Source organism: Polypterus senegalus, chromosome 2, assembly GCF_016835505.1.
Source record: "Polypterus senegalus isolate Bchr_013 chromosome 2, ASM1683550v1, whole genome shotgun sequence".
NCBI classification, from domain to species: Eukaryota; Metazoa; Chordata; class Cladistia; order Polypteriformes; family Polypteridae; genus Polypterus; species Polypterus senegalus.
In genome coordinates, this window is record NC_053155.1 from 140,456,619 (window position 1) to 140,482,471 (window position 25,853).

General features: G+C 36.3%; 1 protein-coding gene across 2 annotated transcripts in view; it reads right to left on the reverse strand.

Moving 5' to 3' along the window:
- oca2 (oculocutaneous albinism II) overlaps window positions 1-25,853 on the reverse strand; it is a 313,977-nt gene that overhangs the window by 162,783 nt on the left and 125,341 nt on the right. For both annotated transcript variants that reach the window (XM_039744702.1, XM_039744701.1), the window contains exon 15: window positions 4,611-4,743. In XM_039744702.1, the coding sequence (XP_039600636.1) occupies window positions 4,611-4,743 (133 nt within the window). The remainder of the gene's footprint in view (window positions 1-4,610; window positions 4,744-25,853) is intronic.

Genomic DNA, 25,853 nt, shown 5'->3' on the forward strand with positions numbered 1-25,853 from the left:
GGCTCTGCCCCCTGCTCACTTCACTCGCCAACCCCTGTGCGGGCCCTACATGCTAGTATTTTCCCAGATCTGCCGCTTGCGACGAATCACGCTGTGCTTTTGGATAAACACAAATATCAACTCTTTCTTTGATATCTCCGTCTTTCGAAACTATTATCGTTGACAATTCGTCACATGTTGGTTTATTATATATACACGAGCGTGATCTTTCGGATTCATATAGAAATCCAAGTAAAATTGTTTAACTTGTTTTTCATGTAAACATTGTTTAAAGTGCGATACTTTTGGATGTATGGATTTGTCTCCATTATTGGCTGTAGAATTTCTAATACGTCCGATTTTTTAACTCTTTCAATTCTCTGTTGCATCGCTTCTCGGTGATCATAAACTTTACTGAATTGTGTTTTCTTTGAAATTCAAATTGTAGTAGCTTTAATTGTTGCAGGACCACAGATTCTCATAGCGTATGGTCCTGAATCATGTAAATCTACGTTTTGTGGATTGAATGATGCAAACAGATTATTGTAGATGTGGATATTTTATCTCTAGTGTTTGTGGATTTCACTTTCACCGAATAACAAATCTTATTTCTTGCAGATACACCTCTTCATTCGAAAGAAACACTACATTTCCCTGATGGCAATACAAATTAGACAATCTACAAGTCTCCGACTTTAAAGCCAAACAATATCTACATACTTCTTCATATCACCTATGCCCATATATTCAATCTCTTTCCGCTTTTACACTTTCGTCAATATCGCATTAAATTTTGATTCTGTGTTTGCAATTACATCATGACAATGCAACGTATTACTGCTCATGAGTGAATATCGTTTCTTTCGATTTTGCTGTTCCATTATTTCACAGAGTAATAATTTATTTGTTAGCGCTAATGTGATCTTTACTATCAGTTTTTTGAGTCTTTCAAATTTTACTACATTCATAATCTCTAACCTGCTCTGCATGTGCATCGTGACAACGTTTTTGGATGATGTTCTACTTTGTCTTCTACTCTTTGGCTTTTATTTCTGCCCCTGCTTGGGGAGCTGAGAGCACAGGAACTGTGTCTGATAATAGCATTCACACGAGTTAGAAGCGAGTGGACCATGGGCGTGGTTAAATCTCCTGGCACAAAGTCTCTTTCTGCGGGACTTGACATTTTCAAACTGAAAAAGTCGTCTCGTCCCTGGATTTTTTTTTTATATAAAAGAGAGACATGTCTTTTGAGTAACAGTCTGTTTGTTGCAAAAGTTAATGCTAAATGACAATTTATGTCTGTGTGCCAGTAGATGGCATGACTGTCAAAAAAGTGAAAACTCCTAATCAGATGGTTATATTTGATATAATAAACATAGCAATTTGCTTTATATCTACAAGACATAACATTTCTTGTTTTGTCGTACATTTACACAGATCGTTGTAGACGCTGAATACACATGAAATGTATGCATTTCAAATAATATATCATTACTTGTATATCTCCTTACAAATCTTTGCAATATAGCCCTCAACGCAGACTAGAGCTGTAAGTGAGGGGATTCGAGCTGGTGATGATAAACAGAGGGTGTTACTTTCAGGAGGACAAACCGACTAGGTGAATGAGGGATGGGTGAGTGCAGGTTCAATGTTGCTAACTGACACACTTGCAAAAAGGTGGTTATCAGCGGGCAGTTGCCACGTTGATAAGGCCATACAAATTTCGTTGCATATGTTGGGAAAATAGGGTGATCAAGGGAAACAAAATTTTGATGGAGATTCTAGAGTTAAGCAATGCAAGAAAAGAGCCACCAGGTAAGACTAAACAGGTTGTATGGAATGTATGGACATATTCTACTTGAACAATACTTAGATTAAAATATATTAAAGGCTGCTTTCTGGCCTGCATGTTCGCTCAGTTTTACTACTGAGGCCAATCAGGTAGGAGGGATAGAGAACACACTCAATAGAAAGACTACAATGAGAGTCATACTTAACTAAAATCTAAAGGAAGTACTGACTGTAAGTGCATTACAATTGTGTACTGTATATCCCCCAAAGTCGGTGCAAGCTAAGAACTGGCAGTCAAGAGTAGCAATAGAGGGATGTCGCACAGCTGTGGGTCCTCATTAAAGAGAATATGCATTTGAAAGGGGGTTTTGTTTTAGGGATAAGTGTCCCCAAAAACCTGTCCAAGATAAAACAGGAGTCTTGCCTAGAATCGAAAGTTGGACAAACAGCATTTCAGAGGACGCCATCTTGAAAGCTATTTTGCCAAGTTTAACACCTACTTATTTAATATGTGTCCTTCAGAACTGGAAGTCATACCTGTGTACCTGGATGGCAATAAACTATGACAGCCTCCCTGTATCTGAGTAAACTACACCAAAATAAGTCTCATACTTTTACTATTTTCTTCTTTTGGGGAGGTTTTAGAGGCGAGATGCTAGCAATCTGACCTACTGCCAGAGTCACAACTCTCCAAGAACTCCTGTCTTTAGACTGTGTTTATGCTTTACCCTACACTTTTATTCAATTATGACTCTTCTCTTTTTTTTTTTTTTTTTTTACCTCCCTGAGCTAGAGCTTCCCAAAAAAAAAATACTTTAGGAGTTCACAATTTAGGGACATCTTGTAGTTCCTCCAGTTCCCAATTTCAGTGCAAAGCAGTCACATCCTCATGTTTATTGACCTTACATTTCAGATGCTGGCTCTCTCATAGAAGGAGCCTAATGAAAGCAACCTGTCATGTACATAAATAACGTCAGTAAAGCTTCGTATTGCCTCATATTAAAAACTTACTGAAAACACTTTTTTTTTTTTTTAACAATTGAAATAATTAAAAACACAACTTAAACACACTGCTGTTATAGTAGTTTTTCACCTTCCGACTCTGTCTATACCTTCTTTAATAACAAATTTCACTCATCCTTGTTGTTACTCAAGTATTATTGCCTGCTGCATAAGTACATACCTCTAGGCTTTCACCTGCTTCCCTACTCCTCCAAATCAATTCATCTCTCTTTAAACTGGCTAACAGCTTCATACTCTCATACATTCTAGCACAAACATTGCCTCTACACTGATGAATTTAATATCCATATTCATTTTGTTTGCAGATTAAACCATTGAACACTGACCCATGTGCTTTATCATCTCTCTGTGTATGCTCCTCTGCTTGACTGCAATTTAAAGGATTTACCGAACCTCCTTAAATGTTACATTTCTCTCCATTCCAGTTTCTCATTTTCACATGCCCTTATTTAGTTTAAGCAGCTAAAAGCCTAATGCTAGTCTCTATCTTGTGTGAGCAATTACAGTACAAACACTTTCAGCCACTTTCACTCATATGTTCAGCATTTGCCCTTGTGCAAATGAAAAAATGTAGCCTCTTAGGGGCAACCAAAAATGCACATTTAAGAGGAAATGTTACAAATAAAATTAAAGGTGCAAAAAATAAGCATCCTTCAGCAACCAACTTCAGTACGAAGCAAACACTTACCACAGTCTGTCCATAACCAAAGATGTATGAATTTGGGCTACAACCTGATGTAGCAGGATGAACTGTGCTATAAACCAGCCAGACAAAAAAATGAGTGAATACCACGACATCCCATGCAATAATACATCGATTGCCCAGTTTCATTTGGAATTTTCATTAAATGCAAACTGGATAAAATTACCCAAATACAGATTACACCCTTAAAGATAGGTGAAAAATGCTAAATAGATTATAATCACTTGGAAGAGTAAAAAGTTAAAATGAACATTTAAAAAATGTTTAATGACAACTGTTGATACAAATAAATAAAGAGACCAAACAAACCAAAAGTACATATGAACTCCTAATAGTTCATGTATAATAGACATGCAGAGCAGGTTAGAGCACCAGTCGTCATGTTATAGGTTTAAAGTGCGATACCCCATTATTGTGGCCATGCAAGTATTTCAATTTCTAAAAGAAATATTCAAGTGACTTCACTTCCTAGATGATTAAAAATGGTACATATGCATTTGGCTTTCAAAGAATTTACCCCATAATACAACTGAAATTAGAGCTAGGAACAGAAAATGAACAGAATGGCAACTTAAGTAATTCAACTACAATACAAGACATGATATGTAAATGTATTGCATGGCCACAGACTGATACACATTCAACAGGATGCTCGGTCCCTAAACATGATGAATACATTCTCAAGCATAAAGTTTACCATTTTAGAGTCACGGCGGGTATGAAAAGAAACCCTGGAAAGGAGGCCAGTCCATTGCCCACTCATGCACACATCCACACAGCATTCATATGGAATCACCAATTTACCTTATGTCTATGGAGTTGTAGGAAGAAAATCTGGATTCTTCCAAGCATAGCCAATGCAACACTTTAATAGCAGAAACATTATGACTGCACATAATTAGGAGGGAGTTGCTTTACAGCCAAAAAATGAGCGCACAATAAATGTTAGTTATAAGAATACATGTGTAATTGTGCATATTCACAACTCAAAATTTAGTTTTAAAAATTCTGTATTCCAGTATGATTAGCAACTCAGTGTTTTTTTTGAAATACAGAGTATTTCAGGTAACAGGCAGAGTAAAATAACCAGCTTAATAATATATAGAAAACCTACCAACAATTTCACTTGGTTCTTTATTGTATAATTTTTTATTCCAGTATAGAAGCCGGAGAAAAGGAAATGATGTCAGTAGAACCAAAGCTATCCCAAGGAACATATGGCCTGTAAATGCTGCAAAGTCAATGCCCTACAAGACAAAAAAAAATGGGTGTTGGCATTATTCAGACACATTTTTCAAATTTGACTAGTTTCTAATTACAACATCAAATGAATAAATGCACAAATAAAGGTAGAAAACTTTTAAACCTTCTTGGATAGTATAATGTCTAAGCACAGTATTGACAATAGCAAACTGCAACAACCTAAAGAGACATTCAAAAGCTGAAATTATTTAAATGGAACTGAAATCCTTGCAAAACAAATAATCAATGCAGTTCAAAATAAACATTGTAAAAACAAGAAAAAATATATATACTCCATTGACTTTGCAACAGATGGGAAAAAACACAACAGAATACAAAAAACAAACAGTAGCTATTTAAATACAATGAAGACATTTATTGTGACTACAGTATGTCCAAAGTGGCTGAGACATTTGCATAAAAGTGGTGCTGGTAAAACTACAAGAATATCATGGACAATGTTAGAATAAACTACACAATGTCCTCAAGTCTGTAATAAGATGTACAGAAAAACATACCAGCCTAATAGAAAACAAATTGAAATATATGGGTTTATCTGCTAAAACCCAATCCCCGCTTTTCTCAAAAAGGCATTATCTAAATTCAGAGCTATACCCAGCATTTTCTATAGGACAAAAAAACAAGAAATGTAAAAATTATCAATGCATATTCAAAACCCCAATGTGACTTTGTCTATTAAAACAGATGTACCAAGTATACATTTAGCAACTGTTTTAAATATCTGAATTTCTATGCCAAGTTTATTCATTTTCAATACCACCAGGCAAGAGAATCATTACATCCACACCAAATCTGTAACCACAAATTTACAATGAAGGGCTGAACTAAAGGCACTGAAGATGTAGCATTTTTGCTGGAGGACATGTCCACATTTGTTACTTAAACACAAAAACACCTGTTCTAGAGTGTATTGGAATTTGATAACCTTGATCCTAACCCCCTTCTACCCTGGAAAAAATGCACAACATGGGAGGGAAAGGAAAAACTCAATAATTAAGTCTAAATAAAAATACCTCAATATACATTGTACTGATGTGCAATTTGTTATCTTCAAGAACTCATTACAATGTTTAAAGAAGGAAAAAAACTCATGGAAGCACATGGAAATATGTCCCGATTTGTGGATTTTCCATAATAAGCAGAAATATGGAAATTTGCACTTACTTCAGTCAGGTACCAATCAATCAATCACTCAATTTCCTGATAAAAATATATTCATATCTGCTTAATTTCATAAATGGTGGTGCAGGCTGGGTGTGCTTTTAATATGAAAAAATCCACAAGCCCTGCAAAGGCCTCAATTCTATCTTGAATGCACAAGTCCTCAAATTTAACCAGGATACTCAAGATTCAAAATTGGATTAAAATGATTTTCTTCATGTTGTTCTTTAAATGATGCCTGTGAAATCTTTTGAAAACTTTAATTCCATCTCAATGGAACTCTTTTTTAGATCAAACATCCTTTACATCTACTGATATTCCTTGGTGCTACTCACTCTTCAGTTTCTAGAGCCACTATGTCTTTAATGTAGCTTTTTGACCAGGACTGCACACCATAACTCCAGATGCTGTTACACTAGAGCATCACAAGTCATAAAAGCACATCCTTGGACTTTGCAAAAACTGTTAAAAATAGCACAGACCCTTGTAACCACTGCATACTGATTTTCAATATTTCCTACTTCAATTTTGAGATCATTTTCAAATTTCACAAGTTTACCTAGGATTCCTGAATCTGTCATTAATATAAAAGCTAACAATTCCAGCGATGAAGATCTAATACTGACTACTTGTCACATGGAACATTCTCCTTCTATGCGTACTGTAGGACCTTCCATTAAATATCTTTCAGTTTTGGGATTACTCTTTAGTGCAAGACTACACAAAAGGTTTTCTGAAGCCATGTATTTTTTAAACTTGCAACTACAAGTGTCTGTTTTTCTCATTTTCATTTTTCTAATAGTTTCATACACTAAAAGATGCTGTGTAACTAGCTAAAACTATATTTGCAATTTTATGACACATCAACAGATACTGTTCAGCACATCCTGGCATTGCTTAATCCACCCTAAAAGAATAAGTGTCTGTTCATTTGCTACATCTTTGCAACAGATGTCTCATTACAAATATTTTTAGTAATAAAATGCATTGCATTGGTCATTCCAACAGATGGCATATCACAAAGATTTGTATTAATACATTACTAGAAATGTTTGGAATGACAAATCCAATGCATTTTATTACTACATGCATCACAAAATGCATTCTAAAAGGTTCTGCACTGCAAACGTTAATGTCGAGATCTACATTGATTACTTACATTTCAACCTCTCTTGGGCAAGTAGCAGAACTAGTACATAAATATAAGTGCTTATTATACATTAGTGGGCACTATTTTGTGGTTCACTGATAATCTTTAATGTCCGAGAATACACTGGTGTTAGTTTCTAAAATTTTTATTCTGGTTAAAAAAAAAACAAAAAAAAAAAAACTTGATTGTTTACCATTTTTCTTTACCATGCTTCCATTTTGTAGTTTATTGCCATGATGCCGCAATTTGTTGTTAGGGGCAAAGCTTTGTTCATTGCTTCTTGTGGCTTTGATAACATCATGTGTATAAGACACTTCTGCCCGAGGATCTACAGTATGTTCAAGTACATGGATATAATAAGGTTGAATGAAAAGTAATACCTCCATCTCTATTACTTTTGACTTGATGGGAATATTTTGATAAATTTAACAGAAAAAAATTTAGAATATTCTCTTTAATTACTGTATGTACAGTCTCACCTGGTAGTTTTGTTTTGTAAAGGTTTTATGGTAGAAGTGAATGCATTCCCACAACAATGTCCTGACAGCTTTCTTAATTTCACTAAATTCATAGTAATATTCTTTCAATTTTTCAAACCAGTCATCACCATAAGCATCTTGCATATGTAGGTAAATTTCAGTTGGAACACCTTCTGCTGTCAACTGCAGCAGGTTGCTTAATTGTACTGATGTGGAACAAGTACAGGATTTCATTTTATAGAGTATAGCAAAACAATCACAGAACTCCAGGGTTTCTCTCAACAAAATGGATTGTTCCTTCAACAAAAAGTTGACTTATATTATATACCTTAATCAACATATATATCTGAATGGATGTATTCAAACCAATATGTGTATACATATGCATATATATCAAAAAAGACTAATACAGACTAATGTATCTCAACCAATGCATATATCTGAACAGATATAATCGGGACCAATTTATACATTTACAAACCAACCTTTTTTTCTGAACAGGACCTCATAATATAAGACTATTTTCAGATAAACCAACAAGTACTGAGAAATGCAACTTCTTCTAAAGGAGATCCATTCATTTTCTAATTCAGTTTATTCCAGTTCAGCATCATTTAGAGCAGGAGTGTATACAGCCAGAATCATGTGCAAGGCAGAAATTAAATCCAGATGGAATGCCAAATCATCCAAGTTCACGTATCATGCACACATCCTCAAAGGTTGATTTACGATCTCCAATTTACCTAACAGATATATATTACAATTTAAGAATGTTGTCATTAAAGCGGAGGAAAAAAGCCCAAACCCGTATAAATTGTTACTGTGGAATAATTCAGCTCCAGTCCCCTAACATCTGTGCCAATGTGCTATCCTCTAAAAATAAACAGTGTAATTCTTACAGAAGAATCAAACATGTGAGGATATTTTGATAGAATAAGAGGTTTGGTTGAATATATATTGGATTCAGAAAGTATTCAGACCCTTTCACTCCCGTTATTTCATTATGTTTCAGATTTAATTTTTAATTGATAAATTTACCATTTTACCCATCAATCTACACTCAATAATCCATAGTGATAAATTTTCAGAAAGGTCTGAGAATTTATTAATAATGCAAAACTGAAATCTATCATTTGTATAAGTACTTGCACACTTAATTGGATATTTTGCAGATTCCCCCTTGGTAGCAATTACAGCTTTCAGTCTTCAAAAGTAAACCTCTGCAAGCCTTGCACACTTGGTTTTGAGGAGTTTTGCTCATTCTCCCTGGCAGATCATTTCAATATCTGATAGACTGGATGAGAAGCCTCTGTAAATTGCCACCTTCAGGTCTCTCCACCCAAGGTCTGTGGGGTTTAACTCTGGCATTTGGCTAGGCAATTCAAGGACAGTCAGACTTGTCCAGAAGCCACTCCAGCATTGCCATGGCTGTATGCTTTGGGTTATTGTTGTTCTTAAAGATTAATCGCTACCCCACTTTGAGGTTGCATGCACCCTGAAGCATATTTACTTCATGTACCTCTCTGTATTTAGCTGCATTTACCCATTCCTCAGTTTCTGACCAGTCCCCATCTTTGCTGCCTAGAAGCACTTCCATAGCCTATTGCTGACACAGTCATGCTTCACTGTTCAAATGGTAGCATGCAGGTGATGAGCAAAGCCTGGTCTTTGACAGACACGCTTGGAGTTCTGCTCAAAGAGTCATATGCTTTTTACACAAGAATGGCCTTCGTCTAGCCAATCTATCATACACACTTGATTGATGGAGTACTGCTGAGATAATCAGAATTCCAGCAGATTCTCTCATTTCAGTGGATGACTTTGCAAACTGCTTTATAACCATTGGATTCTCGGTCACCTCCCTGACTAAGGCCATTCTAGTCTGGTTACTCTTCTTTAATTTCACAATTATTGAGCCCATTCTTCCACTAGGAACATTCAAAGTTTTAGAAATGGTTATATACCTTTCCCTGATTTATGTCTCAACCATAATTTGATCACACAGGTTTATAGCGAGTTCTTTGCACTGCATGTCAGACCAGTACCCATAAAATCCAAATTGTGGTACCTTACATACACAAGGGTGTGGCTTTCTGAACTGTGTCCATTCAATCTGCCACAGGTAGTCTCCAATCAGGTTCTAGACACATCCAAAATAATTAAACAGAGTTTGAATAATTACATAAATGAAAGAGAAAGATTTTGCACTTTTTTTTTTTTTTTTTTAAAGCTCCAAAACCTTATTAAAACAGATTTTCTGTTTCTCATTATGGGTTATTACATGAATAGAATAGAATGATGGGCAAAAATGGCAAATTTATCAATTTAAACTTAAATCTATGTCACAATTAGGTGTACAAAAATGGAAGGGGACTGGATCCACTGTATTATTTCCCCTCACACTGCCTGTCATGCTTTTATCAGATGCACAAAGAACTCTAATATTTGTTTCTCTTATGTTAATAGTTTTGTTCTTTCCAATTTCAGTGATTCATATACAGTATATTAACTTAGTTTTTCTTAGGCAACATCTAGAAAACCCTGATGCATTCTTAAGTTACTATTTGTTAATTACTCCAAGCTGCTTTTTGTGTATATCCTTAATAATGAATTGTATCCTAAATTGCATATTTACTGGTTTGTAGTTCAGGTCTCTAATGGAACTAGATTAAAATTAGCATTCCTTAACTTAGCTGACAATATTGGTTTTTATGTTTTCAAAGAGACATACTGTAGCTTAATAAATACTGAGAATTGCATGCAGTCCTACTCAGTACTTGATCTATAGTTCTTTTAAAAAACTCTTAAGCCAATATACATTATTTGAAGTGTTGCATGCATAAATGATAATGCATTCTCAGGTCATGTTGTGAATACAAGGTCATCATACTGTATTTACTTTATGAAAACAAGCAAGCAGTCCACATCAAAAAAGAAAGCACATACTTATATACATTTCACATAATAGTTAAATAAATGTTCCTCATTGTTGAGCAGAAAAGTATATCTAATTAAGCAAGTACTATGCTTGAAGGAAGAATTTCACATTTGATTAACAAGCTAGCAAAAGCAGAATTGAGACGATTGTAAAGTTCTCAAGGACAAGTTTTGCCCATCCCTTATCTTTAAATGAGAGTTTAGTATATTGCTTGAGAGAGAGTGGGTAATTAAGGTGAGGAGAAAAAAAAAAAAAAGACTAGGAGATTTAAAAAGGTTATACTGTCATTACAATTAAAGCACTGATTTTTTTTTTTTTTTAAGAGTACTTTCTTCACTTTGGAGATTTTATCTCAAGGACACAATTGTAATTGCCATGATAAAAATATTGGGGTGCATTAAGTAGTTTGAAAATACAATTACATACTGTACATTCATACACACCTATAAATGGGCTACTGTTCATTTAAAAAAATAATAACACAATGAAAAAGTTTAAATCAAAATTGGGATGTAATCAAAATTTTACATATTTTCCTTCAAGCATTTCAATATTTTTTATGTAAAAGGAGAAATCGCTTAATGATTACTTCTTAATATAAAATAGTTGTATTAACCACTTGCCTAGGCATGAGTACAGGCAGGGTGGAATTTGTGACGGACGGATATCAGCAAGAGTGAAAGGGAAGGTCTACAGGATGGCAATGAGACCAGCTAAGATGGTGGCACTGATAAGAAAGCAGGAGACAGAGCTAAAGATGCTATGATTTGCATTGGGTGAGACGAGGATGGACAGGATTAGAAATGAGTACATTAGAGGGTCATCTCAAGTTGGACGGTTGGGAAACAAAGTCAGAGAGGCGAGATTGCATTGGTTTGGACATGTGCAGAGGAGAGATGCTAAGTATATTGGGAGAAGGATGCTAAGGATAGAGCTGCCAGGGAAGAGGAAAAGAGGAAGGCCTAAGAGAAGGTTTATGGATGTGGTGAGAGTGGACATGCAGGTGATGGGTGTAACAGAGCAAGATGCAGAGGACAGAAAGATATGGAAGAAGATGATCCACTGTGGCAACCGCTAATGGGAGCAGCAGAAAGAAGAAGACTGATAGTTTTATGTAACAGAAACAAGTGAATAAGCAGTGAAACATTAATCAGTTAACAGCTCAATTGTTTTTATTTTGTACCACATCACAGTGCAAATTATTCTATCATTTTGATTGGTTAAGTTCCGTCAATAATGTGGTCTGTACAATTATGTGAAAATAAAAAATGTAAACTGGTCAGTTTAAGGGATGTTTGTTTGCTTTTTTTTTTTTTATTAACTGATGCATGAAAGAAAAAAAAAAAAATCACAAACTTTTAAAGGGACAGTAGAGGCAGGGGATGCTAAATATTTTTTGAGCTAACTTAGCCAGGACAGGGTTTTGTCCTCTTGTAGCTCCTACCACTGAAATAGACCAAGTCAATTTGCTGATAAAATCTGTATTGGTAAAGAACAGTTTTTGCAGAAGAGAAGAGAGGCATCAGGGGCCAGTAATGTAGGAACATTTTTTTGTTAAGGGGTGTTGGCAACTCCAAAGACTGACCTGCTTATCCAGGGCAGAGTCACGGAACAGCTGGAGTCTATCCCAACAATTATTTTGCACAAGATAGGTACAACATCTGGACAGGATGCCAGTACATCACAGGTTGAACACATAAACCACACACTCACACAGACACAAATTTAGCATTGCCAATCCACCTAAAATGTATGTTTGTGGACTGTGGCAGGAAACTGATGCAAACCCATGCAGAAATTGGCAGAACAAACAAACTACACAAAGGGAACACCCAGGACATGAACCCTGATCCTTAGGACGGCACCTCTGTGCCACCATATTATTATTATATACAGTACATATATATTAGTTAGGATGAGAGAGTGCAATGTCAAAGCTTTAACTTTTATTTAAAAAAAAAAAATTGACTCTTCACCCACCATTTTTGTAAAAGAGAGAGAGAGAGAGAGAGAGAGAGATCAGGGAACCATTACTCTGGCACCCAAGTATTTTCCCAATATCTGATAACTGTTTTGTGCCCTGGAGATCAGTGAATGGCAGCTTTGAAAGTCATCCAAAGCACACTACTCCATGCATATCGATTACAGGAGTCAGAGTTTACAGTTTAAACAAAAGTCATCACCTTTGCATACTTCACTCTCGCCAGAACTGTAATCTACTGAAGAGTGCAGTCACTTCTGAAAAGTTACCATTAACATGACAACAATCAGCATTTTTCCTTCACGTGCTTCATGTTCTGACAGCCTGTGTTCCACCAATCCTGCTGCCTCAAACACTGTGTCAACAGTCGCAGTTCACTGGAGTTTAGTAAACTCAGAAAAGACGTTGTGCGTTTGACTAGCAGACGAGTGACTTAAGTGATAAAATCAACAAAGTTAAAGAGGACATGACTGGCCATTGTAGAGGCAGGAATTCTATAACGTAGCGGCAGGAATTCTATAACGTAGCGGCAGACAGGTTCACCACTCTATGAGTGAAGGGCAGTCACATTACCCAGATTTAATTAATGCATTTAAGTGATGCGTTAAAACATAATTTTTAATGCGTTAATTGCACACATTAATCATCTGCTCAAATTGAGGTCATTGCTTCAAGAAGTGTGTCACTTAAGAAAAAAAAATACATATAAAGGCGGCTAAAGAATTCAAGCATGTTGCTGCACACGTCTAATATCCTTTTGGCGACTACAGTGGTGCATTTCTTGCATCTGCTGTGTTTTTTCTTAACTAGTATCATACAATTCAGCTATATATTTGTCAGTGTATTACAATTGTGTTAGCCCAGTAACCGTGTTGCACAAGTCAATGATGTTATACTGTATATGCTGTATTAAAGATTGTCCCAGCATTCACAACTAATCAAAAGCACTATAAAATTGGTTGTTTGGCTGTTGACCCTGATCATAAAGCCACTGTTTACAAAGGACTAAGAACATCTGTGTTTAAACAAGGAACACAGATTTCAGATTATACATACATTTCTAACTTTAAATAAGACTAAACTGGCTTAACTGGTAGATTAGTAGCAGATTTAGAGTTATATCTATACTAATTTGGTGGATATTTTAGTGGATGGGAAAAAAGGAGACAAAACTACTGAGCCAAAAAAAAATAATAATTTGAGAGGACAGTAGTTAAAATTTGTAAAAATAAATGCTCTATTACAAACTGACATAGATATTTAATTTGGCTCATTTTGCTTAAACTTAATAGCCACTGATATGTTTTCACAGACATCCACCTTTTTAGGTCCCTAGTGGTTAGCCATGAACAGTTATATTTATGTTTTGGTAGATTTGACTTTAACCATTTGATAATGTATTTCTGTTGTGAAAGGTTTTCTTGCAGGCTATAGATTTAGCTAGCCAGCTACAGTACATGGATTCAAGGGAAATGTTGTTGCTAAGCAACACTTTACATGATGGACACATGTGCTTGCTAACTCCTCATGCACTCACCACTTACGCTTAAGTGAGGGGCTCATTTGTTGTATTTATCATTACTTAATATTTATTTTAACAGCAGCTATTTGAATTTGCCCTTGTGAATTTTTCCACTTTTCATCTACCACCTTAAATCAGTTGTGAGTATATCTGCTTTATAGGCTAGATCCAGATAAAACCATACTGTGAACAGTGTACAATGTCCCTGTATTCCCCAAAATCACTGAATCTGCACAGTTCTCCAATGTTATCTGGTTTTGAGGACTACTGTATTTTCTGATAATCCTTAAAAAGTGGGTAGTGTCTTATCAAACTTTTACTAAGAAATATAACCAGTAACTCAGAATGTAACATAATGACAAGGGATACTGGATGCATGATACCCCTTGTATTTTGAGCTTTCCATCTCTTAATGCTACTATGCAAATGCTTCAACTTCACAGAGTAGCTTCCCAAATTAAACAGTCCAGCTGCACCACTGATCTAATCCTTGTAGGCATTTAAAAGGAGTCTCAGAGTGCTTTAATCAACTGTATAGTGGACATAGGAAATTAGTTTGTAGAAATGAAATGTTTTGAAAACTGAAGTTTTCAAGCCCCAACTAAAGAAAATTAATTATGATCACTCAGTTTTAGAATAGAATTTCCATTCTGCTTTTTTAAGCAAATGTATCTTTGACCTTACCCTTTCTGCACAGCAGTTTCTCTAGATTCCTTGTATCTGTTAATAAAGTTATGCACTAAATAGGATGAAAGCACTAAATTCCCTAGCAATAAGGTGAGAAATGTTAAACTGTTTGATTATTTAATAACACAGCCTTTTGCAAAGTGGAAAACCTTAACCCACACTTAGCTGCAAGTCTCTTTTGGGTCTAGGCATGTATTAAAAAAAAAAAAAATTGACATGGAACTGAATGTCCTCTCGCATTTTACTGTTTTTGAGTTTTATACAGGTCAAAGAAAATTTGGAAAAAAAAAATTAATTACTGCTTTGTTTTTATTAAGTAAAGACTTTATGAATGCTGACAAGTACTAGTAGAAATACTGTAACCAAGACTGGACATTAAATTCCATCAAAATATTTGATTCAGCTGAAGTTTACATTTTGCAGGTTATAAGTGTTAGTGGTAACTAACCCCCCAAAAAACTAAATATCCCAAAATCTCAAAAATGCCTTGATGGATTTGATTGAAATTTGGTGACATTCTAAAAAATGAAAATAAGTGGACACTAAAAAAATATTTGTTCATATTTATTATGCCAACTTACATACTTTGCTTCGTGTTGAGAGTGTGCTTTATACAAATAATGGAGCAAAGTGATTGATGGGTTATAACTTGGGAGCGACCTTTCTGATGCATGATGACCACCTTGTACCTTATTACTATGCACACTTTTACCTTGGTATAAGAACCAATGACTTGAAAGTTAGACATTATCTACTGTTAGATCACATTAATGGTGTTTATATAGATTTTTTTTTTTTTTTTAAAATGTTCCATCCAAGCATGTTAAGTCATGGCAAGATTAGAAAAACAATCCTTATTAAGAGTTCATTCTCCAGTCAAAGTACAAGACTCTAACTTTTAGACTTCAAGTTAGGATTTCAAATTGTTAATTTTTTTTTTACATTTTCTATCACATAAAATTCCTTTCTAGGTTTTTTTTTTTTTTTTTAAAAACAGTTTTCCACTACTGTTTCATTCTTACCTGTCCTTTAGGTTCACTGGTCATAGCGGATACGGAGCATCATGCTTTAGTACATTTTAAAATTGTCTCTTTCAATTATGTTTCAACTTCAGAATCAAATCAATCAAATGCTATTAATGCTTTAGAAATAAGATTTACATCCTCTGGAAATATTCCTAAATTAAATGTTACTATGCAATATTAAATTTAAAAAAAGTGTAACAGGCTCCATAAAAGAGGATGCCACACACAAGGGGTTTTCAGGTATAAAGGTTATTTTATATACTACTTCTGCAGCCACCAAAACACCACATGTACAGTATCCCTGGATGTCCTCATGCTCCCCAGCTCCATCTTTAATTGGATCAGGTTCCACCTCCAGGTGATTCAGCATAACATGTACTGCTCATTCTGCTGCCATTTTCAAGGCAGCAATGAAAATCTATCAATATTCAAAACCTTACTGTGATCTGTCTAATCAGTACATTTTTCATTCATATACATAACCTGCTTATTAACTATTCTTTCATATGCTATATATTGCATTAATACTTATTTGTGGTCACTATGGGATTGCACAAATCTACCCTGTTGCACATTCAGTCAGTACAGAATGCAGCAACTAGATTTCTGACTATCACCAGTAAAAGAGAGCATACCTCACCCATATTGGCCTCCCTCTATTACTTTCTGGTGAGATTTTGGATTGACTTCAAAGTTTTGTTTGTTTATAAGGCCTTGCATGGCATCACGCCTAAATACATCTGCAATCTCTTTCATCCCCTCCTGGGAATGAGAATTTTGAGGTCATCTGTTCAATTACTCCTTGCAGTTCCTAGATGCATGACCATACCAACAGTCTGTGTTGACTGTCTGGAGAACCACAGACTACAGCTGGAGCCTGCCTTTGTTCCACTCCAGCACTGTTTGACGGGACCCAGCTGTCAACACCACCACTCTGCTCATACTCTGGTTTTCTGATTCTGCTTGGTGCCCCACCACTCCACTCCACTCCACTCTCTCTGCTCTAGATAGTCATTGGGTGTAATACATGGAGAAAGGGAATGAAAAGAACCCTCCTTTGGTCACGGTATCTGGATGTTAAAGCCTTCCTGAAAACTAAAATTTCAAAACCTTCACAAAGCTATCTATCTATCTACAGTATCTATCAAAGGTTATTGTGGCCACCTTGTTGATATGGATCACAACTGAAGTATGCACAATGCAGTAGTCTCAACTGACAAGTAGACTTCACTGTCACAGGCGATTGAGCAGATTCTGCTGTCACTGATGTCTTCGCTACAGGTTTTCCATTTACCAGACAAAACCTCTGGACATGGCTTCTTTCTCCATAGCACCAGATAGATGACTTTACTATCTTGGGGAAACATACTGTAGTTACTTGCTGTAAATTGAATGTAACTGATGAGGCCATGGGATTCTACTCCCCCGGTAAAGGGTGCACCAGTCCTCCATCCTATAGCAACAGCTTGAAGTCCATAGCTTCAGCCAAAGCCTTCACCAATATTGCTGACCTAGCAAAACTGGTGGGCTGCCTAAGAGCTGGTGGTTTGAGGCTCTTCTAAAAAGCTTCTAAAGGTCCTTGCACAGCATAAGGGAGATGACAATAAGCACAACACCCCATGGACTGGATTCCACCAACAAAGGCTTGCTACCATGCCCCATACCTATTCTGTTATCCTATGGCTGAGGTACTCTGCTGTAAAGCGGTCGTGCCACCAAAACAACAAACCTTCAGTGTCCCTGTGATTTGTTCTTGTTCTAATCTTACTTGCCTGTCCACGTGCTCCTCTACTATTCTCTACTTCTACATTCATTGGTCTCCACCAGGTCTTTCCATCTTCCTTGCAACCACCAATGGACATCCATGTATTGAACATGCTGATGTTTATTTAATTTCTCCAAAGATGTAATCTGTGGGTAGAGGGAAGTGCCTGCACTGTAGTGCAGCTTACCTGTATGTGTCTAGTTGTCCCATTATTATTTTAACTACTGTAATAATAAAGACATATAGTTCAAAGAGTTACCTAATTTCATAGTAATTTCGTATCTCTGATTTGTTGCAAAATCCTGTGTTAGTGTCCTGCAGATTTCCATTTGTTATTTTGAGTTGTGTTAATTATTCATATCATTAATCATTTCATTAGGATGCACCACAACATGGGACTTCATGCATTAATTTACATTTCAATAATTGAGCGTAAATGGTTAAAAATTTCATCTGAATTCTGACTGCCTTCCCTGAGCCACTCCATATTTAAAATGGATACCTTTACTATGATGCTTACCCATTTTGATTTTAAGCTGCGTGTGCATATGACTAGTTATTAATGTTAAATACGTAACATTGTAAGTGTCCATGGCGGAATGTTGGTTTCTTTTAATTTATTTCCAAGGTCCATATTTCTGGTAAAGGGAGTATCTGTTCAAATGTTGCTCTCTGAGGCCCTTGCACTCTTACGAAACATTTAACACTCATTACCGGAATGCAAGAAAATTAAGGCAAAGTACAACTTCTGATTAATTAAGCAATTACTAAACTACATTTTTCTTTTTATTAGAGTACATTATATTAAAGGACTTTTTTGGTCAAATGAAAATGCATCTACAGAAGCATTTAAGCAATTGTTCACTTGTACTGCTTTTCAAAAGTGCATTTCTGATGCCGATTATTATGAAGCAACCCACGCACGCCATAGCAAATGGAGCATTATAAATAATGAATGGAAGAAATAAGCATTACAGTTAGTTATGATTAAAATACCCTGCAATCAAATTCCCCATTAGAGCCCCAGGAATATGTCAGTGCTCACTTTTTTTTTTCCCTGGACTTTGAATTTCGAATGTCATGCTTCACTTATGCAACACACATGCCTGTAGTTATTTTCATTAGGTTTCTGGAGTTATCCATTCATTACTGTGTAAGAGGTATTTTCACCAAAATTCCCATTTACAACAAGAATCACAAGGATGATTACAAGTTACCAAATGAATTAGGAATGGGTATTCTGATTATAGAACATGACTAAAAACAATCTAATAGTAAAGATAAACGGTGTGCACATACAAATACTACTCAAAATACATGCACATTTGGTAAAAGGACCTTAGCTGTTCACTAGGAAAACAAGATTTGAAGTTATCCTTCAGATTTACCTGGAAGGGGCATAGGTAATGAAACTGAATAAAATCATATTTTAAATTGCAAGCAAAAGTAACTAGTAAATAAATAAAACCTGACATAAATATAATCACAAGGGTACCAAGCATCCATGTTAAAATGCACTACCAAAATGCTGGCAAAAGTTGTTTACAGTTAAAATGTCAATCAAAACTATTTTCCTTTCTATGACAAGTATTTGTGTATCAATATCTCATTGGGGAATAAATTAATTTTATTGTTGCTTCTCATTTTTTTGTCGTCTGGAAGTACACCACCACATAACTTTAAGTCGTCGATTATATCACAAAACTAGAGTTAATGTTCATAAGTTTCATTCAGAATCAATCTTTCCCCATATTGGCTTTATGGTCTGAATTAACAGGATTATAATTTATAAAAACGTACTGTACAAACCCAGCCACAGGGGATGCAGAAACCAGTGTGTTTCTTTGTGCCGGTCCCAAGCCCGGATAAATGGGGAGGGTTACATCAGGAAGGACATCCAGTGTAAAATTTTGCCAGATCAATATGCGGACAACAATACAGATTTCCATAATTTATAAAAACATTTGAAAAAACAAATAATGAAAATGTTTTGTATTTGAAAAATGTAAAACAGAGAAGTCAAACATCAAAAACTATAATACAAGTGAATAACCTGTTAAAACCTTTCAGGAAATCCAATATATATATATATATTTTTTTCAGCAATATTTCCTACATCACCTTAGTGATTGTGCACAATGTTCAGAACACAATTCAACGTCTTCACTTTCAAATTTCCTTAAACTCCATCAAGGAGTGTAAAGTTCTTTTTTGCAAGCATTCCAGTTTAAGTCATTGGTAAGCTATCAAAATCACAACCAAATAAAAAAATGTTAAATTCTTTTTCCAGTTCATTTAATAGACATAAGCTTAAACAATACACTAGGAATCACTCTACATATTCAGGTCTCTGCTACCCAATAAATGCATTCATAAACTATTCTCCCTCAATTTCTGCCTTCTGCAGTCAAAAATGTGGTTTTTATCTTGTGCAAGGTGCAGCACAACACATTGAAAAAAAATTTTTGACAAAAGGCTTTTCATATTAAAATGCAGTGGCAGGCAATACTTCGTAAACATAGCTGTGAGGGAATAGTTTTGGTGGCAGTCGGAAACTTGTATAATTAACTGTTCAGGAAGAGTTTATCGAGTGGACATTGGGCTCTCTCCAACCTTAACAGATGTAATACGTTATTAAAATAGATCAGGGGATTTCCCCCCCTTTCAAAAATTAAGGCAGCTGGCAAATAAATAAAATAAAAACTATAATTAAATCTATCCTACCCTAACTAAACCTGTTGTCCATGTTGCCTTAGAGAAGACCTATTACTCTGAGGGGGGACTTCTGGGCCTGTCCATTTTGTATTAATATATACACACACTCACACACAGTACATATACCTACACAAGTGTATTCTAGGAAAATGAGAGATCTTTACTTGATCCACGAAGATTTACCAATGTTGTTTCTTGTCCTAGAGTGTATATAAACACAAGGAACTCCAGTTTCTGTATTACATCTTGCCTGAAGAAGGGGCACGAGTTGCCTTGAAAGTTTGCATAATCTTAAAAGTAAAGCTTGTAATCTTTTAAGTTAACCAATAAAAGGAGTCATTTTGCTTGGATTTTCTCTACATTCATATTGCCTAACACGGTACATCACCCTAGTACTACTTGATCCACCCAAGAAAATTTGAATGGTGTATTGAATTGCCTAGCTCGGCTTCTGCAACAGTATTGAGACTTCTTTTCAACAGGACATGACGACTTCGGACAAACCAGCCTGGTCCTCCTGTGAAGCAACCACCATGCCATATGGCACAGGATAAGCAAATCAATGTTGACCAACAGAAACAACAAAGCCTGTAAGCTGGACTCGCCCAACATAGCAAGAGTAGTTGAGCCATGCCAATAGCCATGGTCCATAAAAAGGATCAGACAAAACACATCTGTGTTGATTATAGAGCTTTGAATGAGCGCATTATCAAAGATACATATGCATTGCCCCACATCCAAGACATCCTAGATACACTGTCAACAGCCTTAGGGTTTAGCACCTTTGATTTGGCCACAGAATATTGGCAGATAGAGTTAAATGCTCAGAGAATGCAAGGCAGCAGCTTTCTGCAGCAGAAAAGCCTCTTTTAATGGAATGTCATGCCATTTGGTTTGTGCAACGCCCCTGCATCATTGCAGAGACTAATGGACCATGTTCTGGCTGGCATGCAGTAGAAGACCCATCTAGTGTATATGGACAATGTGCTGCTGCAGGCCAATTTAATGCTGAAACCAGCTAAGTAGTGCTTGTTTTGCTGACAGGCGGCTTACCTGCATGCACTCACTAAAATATATACCCATTTTCATTGGAATGAAAAATGTCAAGAGGCATTTGTGAATCTAAAGAGTTTATTAACATTCCATTTCTAGGATATTCCCTTGATCATATCGATCTTATTCTTGACACTGAGGCTAGTGCCTGTGAAATTGAGGCTGTCCTTTCCCACATGCAGAATGGAGAAGAAAAGGTGTTAGTCTATGGGAGTAGATTGTCTTCAACAAAGCAAAACTAATACAGCACAACAAGTGAACTGTTGGCTGTTATGGAGTTCATTTCTTATTTCTGCCAGTACATGCTAGGAAGATCTGTCGTAGTGCCTTCCGATCATAGCAGCCTGCACTGAATCATGCAGTTGAAGGATCCTGAGGGCCAGCTGGCAAGATGGCTTGAGAAACGTGCTATATATGATTTCTGTGTAATCTTTCAACCTGAATAACAACGCTTAAATACTGATGTCTTATCCCAAAAGACCCTGTCATAATATCTGTAAGGTCCTAGAATCTTAATTGGTTAAAAATTGCCTGCACCAAGCTGTGCAATGCTATCTGAATGACAGCCAAGGAAAAAATGACTCCATGACTATAGGCCCAGAGATTTCTCAGGGGAAGGGGGTACAACATTCTGTCACTTCAGGAAACAATGGTATGAAATTATCTGGAAAGGGTATAAAGAAGATTCACCTAATGGGATCCAACAACCCAGTTTTGTTTCACGGTTGGACAACTGAACAATTACATGCTGCCCACGTGGCAGACCCTGACATTGCCCTGGTGTTGGTGTGGATAGACAAAGAAAAAGGGTCCCATGCATGGATGGAAGTTTTACAGCACAGCCCTAATACCAAAACATACTAGAGTCAGTGGAAAAAGTTGTATATCAGGGAAGTTATTGTCCTGGGGCATTTTTACTACACTAAAAGCACTATATTCTATCTTCCGATTGTTTTGCCCCATGAGCTTCACACAAATGTATAGGGTGGTCCAGACCTAATTATCCAATTTTCATTATGCTATAACTTAAGTTTATTACACAGAAATTCACCCAAAATATCCCGGACCATCGAGAAGTGTGCAAACCGACGACATGAATTGTCTTCGAGCTGAACCGGAATCGTCACCGCATAAATCAAAGTCATCCAGCCAATCTGGATCTGCATAATTAGATCTGGATCACCCTGTACTTAAGCAAATGCTCATGGTCCAGGTGGGGTCACTTTGGAGTGGAAAGAACTCTAGAATGCTTGCAGCTCAGATATTATTGGTACCAGATGAGGGAAGACATTGCACTCTGCTCTCGCACATGTATAGTCTTTGTCACTGAAGCAGCAAACTTTGTGAAAATCAATACTTGTGTCATTCTCAAAACTTTTGGCAACGACTGTATTAACTGCAGCTAAGGCACAACTATATAAGAGGTCTCAAGCACCTATGGGGACTGTTCAAGTAGGAGCATCAATGTAAAGTGTGGCCATTGATTTAATGAACGAAACTGCAATACATTTCTGTTATATTCCGGTTGTACAAGATTTTACAAAGGTAGAAGCTTACTCCCTACCAAATGGTCAAACTGCTACAGTTAAAGTATTTACTGCAGAGTGTGCGGTTATGGAGTGCCATACAGTCTACACCAGTGACCAGGGTTCCAATTCTGAATCCGAGGTATTCCAACGAATGTGTGAGTTATTAGGAATTGAGAAGATATACCACACACACACACACACACACACACATCATTCTGTCCCAAATCATATGGACAAGTAGAACAATTAAATGCCACTTTACAGAAAATCCTTGCTACCACAGCTGAGTGTTGCCACTGGGACTGGGACCACGTGACCCTATATGCAGTAATGGCTTACGGTGTCACAAAACACAGTTTGACTAGTTTTACACCCAATATGATGCTACTTGGATAAGAAGTAACGGAACCTATTGACTTTGTTCCTGGCTTAACCATAGACCATGATCATAACCAAACCCTTCCAAGGCATGCAATTCAGCTCAAAAAAAGACTAGAGCTTGCACATTAAATTGTAAGAGATGCTCTCAGGCAGTCTGTTGTGTGTGCTAAGAAACAATATGACAAGAATGTATGTAAAGTTCAGTACAAGATTTGGGGCACCATCTTGCATTTAGTGAAAGGAATCTGAAGGAGTAAAGTGAGGAAGTTTTTTCCATCTTATGAAAGGCCATATTTTGTTCTTGGTCATTTCAATGACCTGATGTATTAGAAAGGCCCAAAAACAAAGTGGAAGGTGGTGCATCATGAGAAACTGAAACCTTACCATTCACACACCGACTGGGTCTTTCAAAGTGCAGAAACATGGAAATACCACTACCTAAAACAGATATAGACATAGCAGAACAAGATTTCAGTTTATCACTACTGTTTAAGAATCTTATCCTTGAGGAGTGAATGAAAGAGATGTGGACCTTGATAATAACATGACTGAGACTATTAACCCCAACTCATTCTCCTCTGGAAGCCACTTCTGGTTCCATCAGTGAATGCAGGCACTCCAATAGTAGGGGTAAAGCTGGACAGCAAAGCATGGAAGAGTTGCTTTAACTCTCCTTTAAAGTAGTTAAAGAACTCAATGAAAGATGAAGTAGCAGCCCTCCAAACAAATTTGGTGAATGTATGGACCACTAAACTAAATTGTTAAAAAGTTTTCCAAAAGTTATGTTCTTATTGTGAAATGTACTCTAATGCAGAGAGAGAAATTACATTTTTGGATTAACTGGAAGTGTTGTGCAATATAGAAATTTATATATGTTACTTACAGTAGGTTCATGTTTTCTTAGTGCTGGAATGGTACTGTTTAATCGCCATTAAGAGTGGGGTTAGTATTAGACTTGCTGTTTTACTCATTCCAACAACCAGATCATTCTGAAGGAGGGATATGGGTGAAGTTTAAGTAATGTGATGGGTCAAGAGCCCAGTTATATTTGTCAGTGGTTGGTTGATTCTTTCTGATATTATGTTCTTAGTTGAGCTAAAAGAAGCACCATGTAAATGAAAAATAAATGGCAAATTTTTGGAGCATTCAAGCCTCATGTGTCACTCCCTGCTGTAAACTAGGACAAAGGTAATTAACAATGGGGTTTTACTATAGAGCATGACATTTTGGCCCTGGAGCTTTGCACAGCTGGAAACACCCCCATGTCATCCTGGATCACAGTCCGGTGACGGACAGGAAAGGTAATATTGTGCCAACAACATCCAAACCTCCCAGTGGCTGGTGGTTTTCGTCCCAGCCAATTTCCCTATTGGGGAGTCAATTTTACCTTTTTTCTTAGCGCATTCTGAATAATAACACAGTGTGAGGATTAAGTAAGTATGTTTTGTTATTTTTAATTCACATGTTTATTTTGCTCGGTTAATTGTATCTAAATAATAATTCAAGATACAAGAGTGGAGCAGAAACAGGTATCAAGAATTTTGAATGATAAAATGATGCAGCTACTTTAGTTACCCACTTATTAATAAATGACATATAACCTGAACATTAAAAAAATATGATAACAGTAAGAATGAATTCATCCCAGCCTAAACATACATAAATGCTTGCTTTATCCTGAAATAATTTGGTGTAACCAGTTAGTAATTTCTGGACTGCACAAAAAAAAACCAAAAAAAAAAAACCACAAGACTGCTTAAATAATTAAAGGAGGTGTAATAAGAGAAAGAAATGAATTGTGATGAAAACCTGCAGCCCAGGGTGAATAGGACTGAACTAAAACCCCTGCCTTATGTGTTTCCACTTGGGACAATATGAAAACCTGAGAATTGTCGGGGAGATGACAGGCTCACTCTAGAAAAGGCAACCTACGCCCAGGTTTTCACACTTGTAGTCTTATACTGGCAACTGCTGGAATGGAGATTATTTAGCATCCTAAATGTGCTCCTAGAGTCAGGACTAGCTCTTTATTGGCCATACACTCAGCTGCCTGCCCCTTAGACTTCTGGAACACAGGTACACGTACAAGAAAATTTGACCTCATGTACTTTGTTACCTTTCCAGGACCAAAGGATGCATATGGATGGCGCCAGTGTGTGTCATGTCGTCTACCGTTCTGTTTTTGCTTATGTTTTTGTTATTTTTGTTTGTGTCATGCAAAATGTCAACTCACTAAAATGTCAAAGTAAATAAATTTATGTACTGCTTTCATGTGGTTTAGGCTTGTCTTCTAAAGAGATTATACTCTTGACTTTAACAAAAGAGTAGGGGCTTTAATCAAATAAACCCCAGGGGACTGTATTGTGCATGGTTCTTTATTAAATGACTCCATATACAGTTAAAATACAGAGTTTAGTTAAAAACATCATTAATTCATCTTGAATTAAAAGAGCACTGAAAATGGAAATTAAACACTACCACACTTTAACAGCCTATGCCATCCTTTAAAACAATTTATTCAAAAACAACTGCTGAGATATACATTTGTCATGTTGCTGCATCATCTTAAAAAAGTGCTTCACATGAACTCTGATCACATCCATATATTCTGAACACAGAAAAGTAGAATTGGAATCTCTAACTTTGTTTGTACTTCAGATTTATTTTACTTCACTGCTATGCCCGACTTTAAATTTAGGAATTTAAAT